Source organism: Oryx dammah, unplaced genomic scaffold, assembly GCF_014754425.2.
Source record: "Oryx dammah isolate SB20612 unplaced genomic scaffold, SCBI_Odam_1.1 HiC_scaffold_19, whole genome shotgun sequence".
Lineage (NCBI taxonomy): Eukaryota > Metazoa > Chordata > Mammalia > Artiodactyla > Bovidae > Oryx > Oryx dammah.
The window spans coordinates 73,536,175-73,547,809 of NW_024070203.1; the positions used below are offsets into that span (position 1 = coordinate 73,536,175).

General features: G+C 44.8%; 1 protein-coding gene across 1 annotated transcript; it reads right to left on the minus strand.

The window, feature by feature from the left end:
• Positions 1 to 2,796: 2,796 nt before the first annotated feature.
• ODF1 (outer dense fiber of sperm tails 1) lies at positions 2,797 to 11,374 on the minus strand. Its single transcript, XM_040261970.1, has 2 exons — positions 11,055 to 11,374; positions 2,797 to 3,368 (listed from the first exon to the last, which is right to left on the minus strand). Exons 1-2 carry the CDS (start codon positions 11,372 to 11,374, stop codon positions 2,900 to 2,902), a joined length of 789 nt encoding a protein of 262 aa, XP_040117904.1. The 3' UTR covers positions 2,797 to 2,899.
• Between the last annotated feature and the right edge of the window lie 261 nt (positions 11,375 to 11,635).

Sequence of the window (11,635 nt, forward strand, 5' to 3'; positions counted from 1 at the left end):
TAAATTTTGGTTTCCTTAGGGTATATCTAGGAGTGGGATTGCTGGGTCATATGGTGGTTTTATTCCTAGTTTTTTAAGGAATCGCCATACCATCTTCCATAGTGGCTGTATCAGTTTACATTTCCACTAGTGGAAACATTTTTGATGCCGAATATCATCATTCATGTTGTTGTATTGTTTTCAATAAAAGCTGTTATTTATATGTATAATAAACTGTGACACTTTGTATACCATTGTAAGATTTTTCATCTGAAATCCCAGCCCAGCCCTGGAATCATCCCAGCCTGGTGCCAGATGGTGAAGAAGCCTCTAGAAGACTCCAGTCACCTAAGTTTTCCCAAATGGAGCAAAGACAAGGCATCCTACCACACCCTTCCTAAATTTCTGACCTACAAATTCATGAATGTTAGAAAAATGATTGTTTTATTTTTAAAAAATCACAAAGTAGACTAAAACTCTTCTCTGGTCATTTCTTTTTTTTTTGAACATTTTTCTTAGAGTATGAAAACTCAGTTTTCACTGAAGTTTTAGAAGAAAAGGAATATTGCCGCCCCCCGCCCCCGACCCCGAACCTTCCAGATTGAACTTTCAGATATTCTGATGCTTGGTGGTCCCTATTCCACCAAGAGCAAAAGTTATTCCAGCCACACAGGGTCATGCCTACATCCCTGGGGCACTCTCTATAGTGCAGAGAGAAAGATGACCTGCTGGAAGGAATTCTAAGTGGTAAGACCAGTTGTCTATACAACAGTGAATGCTGGATTTCACATGCCCTGTCTGGCATCCTGGCTCCAGGACCCTTGCTGTTACTGACTTGTCTGAAGCACACCTAAAGCCCTTGACAATTATATCATGGTGTTAGTCTTGCCTTCACTGAACAAAGCTCCTAGAAATGTACTTCTCATTGACAACAGCTCCTGGCACTATCATTGCAGGTACTCAATAGACAAACCCTTGCCTTTATATCAGTTTTCCCTGTGAGGATGATGAGCAGATTCAGGCAATTAACCCACCACCACAGGCCAGGCTTCCAGCTGAGGGGTGGCCTCTGGCTTCCCTGAGGGATCCTGCCAGGCGGTGATGTAAATCAATGCATTTTTCAGAAATACCCAAGTTGCATCCAGAATGCCCCTCCAGCCTCTCTTAGTCCTTGTAAATTCAGTTTCTTCAGAACTCCCTCCTCTCCCAATCTCTCCAAGCACCTTCTTGAATTTGAGGCATTGGTTAAGAGTGTATAGAACACAGTACCTGGTATTTAAATGGATAAGTCTGGCTTGGCATGTTAGTAAATGAATGAATCTGGACCAACAAGAGGGTGAGCAGGTGGGTAGGTGAATAAGAGCATGAACTGTCACCAGGCATGCCCTGGAATGGCACCCTCCAGAGGACAGGGATTCCCGCTTATTCAAGACCCCAGCCGGATTCCCCTGACCCAACAGCATGAAATTTTTTCAAAATCCATTTTAAAAACGTGTTACTTAGAAACTAGAATATTTATGAACATGTAATCAAAGCGTGGCAAGACACTTATAAAGGTAACTCTACCATTTGGTACACACAAACATTCATTTATACCTAGTTGCTAGGTAATAAATTTTTGAAATATTCAATATTTTATATCTACCACCTGTATTAGTGGGCCATTATGTCCCTCAACTAAAAGCAAACTATGTTTTCTATCACCACCAATATTCTTTAACCTTGAAGGAAACTTTTAAAGAAACAGGGATGGGAGAGCTTTAAGATCCCATCCAGGGTTTCTCAACCTTCCCTGTGTGATTCAAAGTCTTACCTGGGAAGACTTCTAAAAATCTCAGTGTATTTTTTTTTTCCTTTTTTAAAACATTTTCTTGATTTTTTTTCTTTTGTGCATTGTGTGTGTGTGGTTTGTCTTTTTTCTCTTTATGGTTTGGCATCCATGTTTTTAAAGGTTCCTAAGTGATTCCCATGTGGAACCAAGGCTTTAACCCACATGCAGCTGAGACTAGTAAAGAGACTTACTCTGCAAACGTGTAGGCTTTATGTTCCTTGTAAAAATCAGACGTGAAATCAGCCCATGTCCTCATTCTGAGCCTGCCTCGTCATCTCCCTCTGCTTTACACTTATTTCTGTCTTGGTGGTCGAGTGACTCATGGGCCGTGTCCGTGAGGATCCAAGTTCAGGTAAACTATGCTATCATTTTGTGAAAGCTGTACCTTCCACTCGTGAACGTTGGACTGAACTTCTGTGCCTTGAAGTAGTTTTAGGGACTGAGGAAAGCATAGTTGAAATAAATCCTGAGGAGTTTGCAAACCACCCCGAGCCACAGCTGGCCCTTCCCCCAAATCACAGGAATGTTGAGAAACAGCAGCTGTATGGCCACCCTACCCTCTCTCAGTGGGTTTTCTCCCCATACATTTGTACTCTGTTCGTTGCCCCCAGTCAAAACCCAACCACATGTCCCTTGGGGAGTCACTTTCTCTCCAATGCTCCCTACCATAGCAGCTTTGAAAAAGTGCTTGTCTTCAACCCTAACTAGTCTCCTTTTCTGCTTTGATTGTTTAATTTCTGGACGAGGTCATGTCACTGACTCATTTGGAAAAGCAACATGTGAGGATGCCCACCCACAAAATCTCTTTTCCCGGGCTTTGGCATTAGTGGGGTGTGAAGTAGCACACGGAAGGGCAGACTTCACCATTCACCTTCCATGCCCATCTCTTCATCCTTCTGATGCCCACTAACCAGGTGGGGCTCAGGAGTGGGGTTTGAACCAAAAGACTTGCACACGCCAGTGGGTTGCAGTTATGTATTCAGTTGCCTATGTTCTTGAATAACACGGGCCATGGGAAGGGGGAGAGAAACACTGGAAGAGCTGCCTGGCTGGATACATGACTTCTACTAAGTCCTAGGTTCCTATGCTTTACAAGATCATCTTCCTACAGGAAAACCGGCTCCCACAAGGAAAGCAGGGGTTGCAGGGGTTACAGGGGTTACAGGGGTCACAGGGGTTACAGGGGCTGCAGGGGCTACAGGGGCTGCAGGGGTTACAGGGGCTACAGGGGCTACAGGGGTTACAAGGGTTACAGGGAGACGTGCAAGGGTAGCAAGGAGACTCGATCTTCACGCAACTGCCGAGCCCGTAGGAGTACGTCACGTCCTTCTCGTCCACGCACGGCGGCAAGCTGAACTCTTTGCAGATGTTCATGTAGCTGTATTTTTTCGACCCCAGGCAGTCGTATCTGTTCTCGCGCTCGGCCGACACGCACACCTTTCCGTCCTTCACTCTAACCTTGACTTGATCTGGTTCAAAGCCGCACACGTTCACCGATCCTAAAATGTTACTGCTACAGCAAGAGGAGGCCAGAATTCTATTTGTTGTTCTTCTCAGTCTGGAGTTTAGGAAAAAGAAAGGGTGGGAGGGAGAAGCTCAGACGGTGGGGCTCAGACACAACTTGACAAGCAGCATTTTAACCTCTATTAAAAAAAAAAACCCAGCTGAAGTAAACACTAGTCACTGTGAGGAGTCAAACTTTACAGAAGGGTGTAAAGTAAGAAATGAGAGCCGGCCCATGGGAACCACACCCTCCCACAGGTAAACCCTTGTTAACTATATCAGTGAGTGTTTGGTCTTCCAGATCTCTCTGGAAGTTTATTTTTACTGTTTATTTTTAATTTTCTTCTTTTTCTTTCCAGTTTTATTGAGAGATAATTGACATACCGCATTGTAAATTTAAGGTGTATAGCATAATGATTTGACTTAACATACATCATGAAATGATTATCTCAGTAAGTTTAGTGATTATCTATCACTTCATATAGATACTGAATTAAACAGAAGGATCTTCTTCCTTGTGATGAGAACAGCTAGGATTTAGTCTCTTAACTTTCATATACACCCTACAGCACTGTTAATTAATCATATTGTATATTTCATGCCTAGTACTTATTTACCTTATAACTGGAAGTTTGTACCTTTCGACCACTTTTATCCAATCCTCCCCCTTCCTCATCCCTCTAGTAACCACAAATCTGATCTCTTTTTCTGTCTGGTTGGTTTGTTGGTTGGGTTTTTCTAAAGTATAATTGACCTACAACGTTCCTGGGGCACAACATAGTGATCTGATACTTTTGTCCATTACAAAATGATCAGCACTTTCTCTTGCATTTAAATCTCAACTCCTTGTCTTATCAGTTATGAAACCCTGGGCAGGCTTCTTAACCTCTCTTTGCCTCAGTTTCCTCATCTGTAAAACTGGGACAATACCAGTAACCCATTTCTAGGGGTTTCATGAGACAAATTAGTTAATGAATGAAAAGGACCTGTACCAGTGCTCCGAGCACGGTTAGCACGTTAGGCTTTTGTCTGTGTGTGTGTGTCCCACAATGTGCCATGGAAAGTCCTAAGCCATTGGAGGCATTGTTTCGTTTGACCTGCATGAGAACCCTGTCTCGCAGGCGGAATTGTCACTGTTTTATAGATGGGGAGATGCGGAAGGTGGTGAGTGCAGAGCCTAGATTCAAATCCAGGCCTGTTCAATGCCAAGGTCATGATTTTAACCATCACTTAGACTGAGCTCTCAGCTTGAGGACCCAGACACTCAGTCTTGGGGGCCTGGCATCAGCCCTGCCTGCTCTGGGCCTCCTCAGGGACCACTTTCTTTCTAATTGCCTGAGCCTTCCAAAGACCACCTAATGCTCTGAAATGCTCTTCTGTTTACTCCCTAACATTAAAGAAAAAAAAAAATCTGTATTCTAAGAGCCACTCCTGGCAAATCTTGCATCTTTGGCCTCCAAAGAGAGGCCTTGGCATGTGTGCTTTTTAGAACGTCTTCTGGTTTGAGGAGTCTGGACTGTGATTGGGTGATTAACCTGAGATATATTTTTTATTCTGACTTTTATGCTGAATTTTGTTTATACACTTACTGCTTTTTGTTTCATACGTTACACAAGTTCACTGTAGAAAACTCAAAATGTGCTGTGCTCGGTCGCTTCAGTCACGGCCGACTCTGTGACCCCGTGGACTGCAGCCCACCCGGCTCCTCTGTCCATGGGATTCTCTAGGCAATAACACTGGCGTGGGTAGCCATTCCCTTCTTCAGGGGATCTTCCTAACCCAGGAATCGAACCTGAGTCTCACGTCTCCTAAATTGGCAGATGGGTTTTTTACCACTAGCGCCACCTGGTAAGCCCAGAAAACTCAAAGTACAAATAAACAAAGAGATGGACTATTTTTTCTTTTTTAACAGACCACAAAAGCCCTCTTGCCTTCTGTAGGAGATGGATCTGGGAGCCCGATCTACAAGCCAAAGCCAGCTCCCAGATCCATCCCCTCCTCTCAGCAATCTGAGTCTTGGGGTATAAATTCATATTTACTTTGGGTTTTGCTTAGATGTCCCCCTCTTCCACTATTCCTGTCACTCTGGCCCCCTCTCCACTGCAGCAGGTGCACGGGGGCCTCACGAAATTGCCCCGGAAGTCTTGGCTGGATCAGGTTTCTCCTTTCTTGTGCTGCTAGGTCAGGTGTGACCTGTGGGGATGTGTGGGTTTAGGAGCAATTGCAGAAGCCTCAGTTTACTCATTAGATTCAGCTCGGACTTGCAACCTGACTCCTGCCTGGCAATGTACCTTCACCCTACATGAGATTTTCCTTGGCTCTATGAGGTTCTGGGTAAAGGGAGATGGCCTGCTTTACTGTGACCATGAGGGCGGAGGTTAGTCACGGTCAACAGAGGCAAGTCAGCCTCTTTGGTGGCTGGCAGAAGCCTCTTAGGAAAACTGGGGAAGAGCGAGTGGGCAGCACTGTTTGCCTGCCACTCTGGGGTGTCACCTCCCCTCCCGACTGAAACTGGATTTCACCTGAAGGTATGACCACGCTCCTGTATGTGATTCTGCCCAGAGCAAAGGGGAGTGATACCGCCAGCCATCTTCACAAAGAGATGAATCAGTTTTCTGCCGAGTGACGAATAAGGTGTGAAGAGGATGACGAGAAGGCCAGTCTCTACACTGAACCAGAGGATGACTGCCCTTCCTCTAGTTACTTTTTCTCCTTAGACCCCTTTCAGCTTACTTGTTCCTTTCCAACACATCTTTCCCTCTTCTTTTGCCTCTTCCTGTCTCCTTGCCTTGTCTCTCTCCTGATTTTGGATGATACTGGAGAAGTATGACTCTCAGCGGGAGCAGGGTGGCACCACACAGTTGCATCTGAACACCTGTGGCACTTGTTCAAACACAGGTGCCTGGGCCTCACCCCCGGAGTTTCTGATTCAGCTGGTCTGAGGAGGGAACCAAGATTTTGCATTTCTAACAAGTTCCAGGGGATGCTGGCTGCTGGGTTCAGACAGCAGATCACTCCGACCATTGCTGACCAGGCCGTTTAAGCACATTGATTCCAGAACTCAGGCAAACCTGACCTCAAGACCCGGCTTCCCGTATCCTGAGGATCAAGAACGTTGCCCTGACTCTGTCTCATCATCTCTAAGTTGGCCAAGATGTTGCAAGAATTAAATGAAGACGATGTGCTAGGCACTTGATTTTCACTCGATAAAGGTAAGTCTCTTTATCAGTCTCTGCCTTACACAGACTTCCCCGAAATATGAGGCTTTAAGTGGCCAAGCCCCAAGTCCTGTGTCATTAAACACTAAGGCTAAATAATGGACATGCCCTTGGCCTGCAGGGGCAGCAACTCCTACTCCTGCTGCCCTGGGTGCCTGGGCCCTGAGACCTATGGGTACAAAGAGATTGCGGTGAGAGGGGACAAGGGGCTCAGCTTGCTTCCAGCTCTGCAAGGTCACAGAGGGAAAGAGTGAGCTCTCCGCTCCTTGGGAGAGTCAGCCTACCGCCAGCTGTAAGGTAAAGCCGCAGAGTCCCTGGGTTCCTCTCTGCTGGCTTCCCACAGTGTGACTATGCCCTGATCTTTGGGTCAAAGAATGAGGTGGGTGGGGGGAGCGGAGTGATTTGCCTGCGGGCTTAAAACCCAGGGAGGCACTGCTAAACCACAAAAAATGCACTCTGGGGGCTGACAGTCATCAGCCTCCCCCAAGGAGGGTGATGCAGGGAGAACTTCATACTCAGAGTGTGAGGGGTAAAAGGAAATGAGAAGGCTGGTTTCAAAGTTCTCAGAAGATGATGCCTCTGACGTGGGGGGTTTTTTAAGGGAACTTCTTGAGCTGCAGATCAGCCAAGGATACTTGGATGAGTGAACGGAAGCAGTCTCAGGATGAATTTCCAGGTACCTGCAAAGGGCTCAGCATTGAGCCTAGGGCGTTCCTAGGCGCAGCTGCAAATCAAGGTTCATTTGCCCATGAACACTAGAGCCTGGTGTTGGAGCCACTCCAATATGAGCTATAATTAGATAATGAACTGCTAAGGGCAGGATGGCTCTTACCCAGAGGGTAAAGTGTCTGCCTGCAATGTGGGAGACCTGGGTTCAGTTCCCGGGTTGGGAAGATCCCCTGGAGAAGGAAATGGCAAGCCATTCTAGTACTCTTGCCTGGAAAATTCCATGGAAGGAGGAGCCTGGTAAACTACAGTCCATGGGATTGCAAACAGTCACACGCGACTGAGCAACTTCACTTCTAAGGGCAGGATTGAGGAGGGGCTGGCTTTGTTTCTACGATTTGTGTACAGAGGACAGGAAGCCCACGAAATGCAGGGGCAATTCAAGTGCAAACTTACATCAGGCTGGTCGCATGGTTTCTTACAAGAGAAATCAAACTCGGTAACTTCAGTCTCTCTCAGTTCAGAAGAGGAAGGAAGGGTCAGGGAAAAGGCTGGTGCTTAGAGTACAAAAGTAATTGGGGGAGAAGAAAAGAATTTCAAAGAAGCTAATGAAATGGAAGTGCTTACTTGGGTCTCCACTATTGGAGATACTGCCAAGGTGTCTTTAGAAGTAGCTGCTTAGTAAACCATGAAAAGAATTTGGACCTTCTGTACCCAGACTACAAATACACACACACAATCAAATACACACCAATCACATACACAGGAAGGCTCAAATGACTTTTGGGGAAAATTATATGGCCTGCCAAAACTTCTTGCCCATTATTAATGGAACACCCAAAGACGGAGCACACAGACTCTCACACAGAAAAACAATTCCAGTGGGGCCATGGCAACTATAGACCAAGGAATCTTCTGCATTGGGCAAAGAAGCTTCTGGACAACATGTCCTGGCACCTAAGAGGACATGTCATATCTAACCAAACTGCTAGCTTTTGCTTTAAAGGGTAAAAGGTCACATGCATATGTTTTCTAGATTCTAAAAGCCTTGGGAAGGTTTCACACCCAAGATTGTTTTTTAAAAATCGAATCAACATGATATTTCTGAATCCATTCAGTCATGGGTTGGGAGCGGAGAGATAAGAAGAGGCATTTCACTGAAAAAAAAATGATAGTGGGAGTCCTCTGGGACTAGAGCTGGACCAAGCTTTAACATTTTCATTCATATTCAGAAATTTGAATATTTAGGTTTGCAGGTAACTCGAAGCTTTTCAGGACAGTGAAATGTCAAGCTGTTAGAGCATAGGAGAGTTTCTCAAGGTGGTCTGAATAGGAAGAAAAGTAGCGGGGAAGAGGGCAGACCTGAGGTCATTTCTGAAATGAACTCAGGATATCAGTTCAGAGATCTCAGAAGACAGCAGCAGCTTCGTATACTGCTGCAGGCCACAGTGTGAAAAAAGCGAAAAATCCAGACATCGTCAGGTAAAGTATCACAAACCATAGCAAGTGTTACCTCTTCTATAAACCACACTGCTGGGATTTAAGCTTGAAGTCATGTCTACTGCAGATCATTAAGAAGAGACTCCCAGAGTAGGCGGAGAGTGCCCAGCTGGTGAAGAGCTCACCTGGAGAGTCCGGAGAGTAAGACAGCCTGGAGACAGACTGAGCAGACTTGGAGCAAGTATTTGAATAGTCAGAGGCACGGGGAGGTAGACACAGGCTACTCACAAGTAGCCCTTCATTCAGACCAAATATTTTTTTAAAAGGACCCTTGCATGAAATTTATGTAACTTGATACTTGATGGGATAAAAATTAAAATTGGCTCAGATTGAGTGTAGATGAGTTTATTTGGCAATGGTCCCATCTCAGACTATTGAAGGAAGTTCATTACTGACCTTTGGTGACCAATGACCTAGACAGTAATTGTTCTATTGCCCTTTCCAGGGAATCATCTCTGTCCCTGTTGTCAAGGGCTTCATTCTCTTTCTGTCTTCATCCATCCATCCATCGTCATCTTTCTTTTTCTTTCTTCCTCTCTCTCCCTTTCCTCTCTCCGCTTCCTTCCTTGTTCCCTTCCCTCCTTTTTCTTTCTTTCTATCTATTCATCTGTTAATATATCTGTCTGTCTAATCTATCATCTAATCTGTTAATCTTATCACTGGGATAAGAAGGACATTGTTTAAGGATACAAACTGGCAATGAGTAGTAAGTCCTAGAGATCTAATGCACAGTATAGTAAATGTAGACAAAAGAAACATTGTATTATAATCATCAAACTGGATAAGAGGCTAGGGCTTAATCAATCCAGTCACTAAAAGGAAATATGTAACACAGTTTGTTGTTGTTGTTTAGACTTCAGTCGTGTCTGACTCTGTGCAGCCCACCAGGCTCCCCTGTCCCTGGAATTCTCCAGGCAAGAACACTGGAGTGGGTTGCCATTTCCTTCTCCAATGCATGAAAGTGAAAAGTGAAAGTGAAGTCGCTCAGTCGTGTCTGACTCTTAGCAACCCCATGGACCGAAGCTTTCCAGGCTCCTCCGTCCATGGGATTTTCCAGGCAAGAGTACTGGAGTGGGGTGCCATTGCCTCCTCCATGTTTAGTCACTAAGTCCTAACTCTTTGTGACCCCATGGACTGTAGCCCACCAGGCTCCTCTATCCCTGGGATTTCCCAGGCAAGAATACTGGCGTGTGTTGCTATTTCCTTCTCCAGGGAATCTTCCCAACCCAGGGATCAAACCCTCATTTCCTGCATTGGCAGAAGGATTCTTTACCACTGAGCCACTAGGGAAGCCCCTGTGTAGCACAATAGAGATAGCTAATTATTGCTACGATGGCAATCATAATATATAAATGTATGAAATTTGCAACATTGTACACCTTAAATTCATACAATATTATGTCAAATATAATTAAATAAAAAGATCATCTATTTGTGCCATCTTTTAAAAAATAGTAGCATATTAAGTAGTTTTTCTGCACCTTTTTTCACTTAGTATGACAATACTTAAAATGCTTCATCAGTTCTTTTTACAGCTACATATTATCCCAATGCATGAATGTACCATAATTTGTTTAACCAGGTGACAATGCTTTCAACTATTTTTTCTATCATAGTTACAGATTAAATGGCATAAGTAGACAGAAAAAGAAAGTTTTCTCAGGCCAAAAAGTAAAATGTGATGAAAACCAAAAAAACTTGTAAAGTAAATTTAAAATTATCCAGTTCAATTAAAACCTTTGCAACTGTATTCTGAACACTGTGGCTTCAGTTCTGTAATTTCTTTACACAATCTTTACTATAGCTGAAGGGGGAGGCAGACAATAAGCCCAATACCAGATGAATTTGAAGTCATCAAGAGTTGGAGAATAGGAGAAAGGATTTCCTATAAAACCAAATAAATGCCTCTCTTGTTCAATTTTCTCCCCTGCTCTTAAAGCCTCTGGCAAATGTTTGACTTGATCAATTATTATTACTTCTCCCATAGTCATTTCTGTAAGCCGAAATACACTCAAATCACTTTACTCATAACCAGAAAAAATGTTTCGTTTGCTGCTCCCAATAGCTTTTTAATGACAACCCCCTGTTTCCTTTCCCCCATTAAAGCCACATTATCTATCACGTTGGCGCTCCTGCCATAAGCCGAAAACAACCTTGCCAATCGACATCATTACACTGTCTTTGGAGAATCTTACAGTTCCCATTATGGACCCGTTTCCTCTTCTTTTCTTAAATCTTTTCTGTGTCACCAGAGTCATTATCGTGAACCCGGTTCATCTTTGTTCGAGTATCGATTGTCACCCTCTCCTCCCTGATTCCAACCTAGGAGGCTAATGCACCTGAAGGTGTTGTCTTACTTGGCAAGCTCTCTCTTCTCATCCTCTATCGCTCTAATGGCTTTCCTCTCCAGACTTCTGAGAGACGGGCGAAGACAGTACAGCTTCACGTCACACAGGCAGCACGGGTAGAGGTCGCACAGGCCGCAGGAGCGCGGCCGCTTCGTGTAGCACAGGCAGTAGGGGTAGGGGTGCAGGTCACAGCAGCAGTAGGGGTGCGTGTACAAGTCGCAGAGGCACCGCGCGCTGAGCTCGTCAATGCATCGCAGCTGCCTCAGCTCTCTGTCCACCTTCTTGATGTCCCTCCTCACACTGTCCAAAAGACAACTCAGTGCAGCCATTACAGTCACACCTGATTGTTCCGTGAGTACCTTTGGGAAATGGCACTCGGGGGGGAAAAAATTGTTCTAAGCTCTTCTCAGAGGTTTCTTTTAAAAAATAAATGAGGCACACATGGTGCACTTACTTTATAAAGCTTGGGTTCTATGACCTCACCACCCTCTTAAGCATGTCATAGTCTTTCAGTTACCATGAGAACTGTACACAGCCAAGGTCTCCAGAGGCCCTCCTTAGAGTTACAGAGCTACTCTCAGAACCACCCT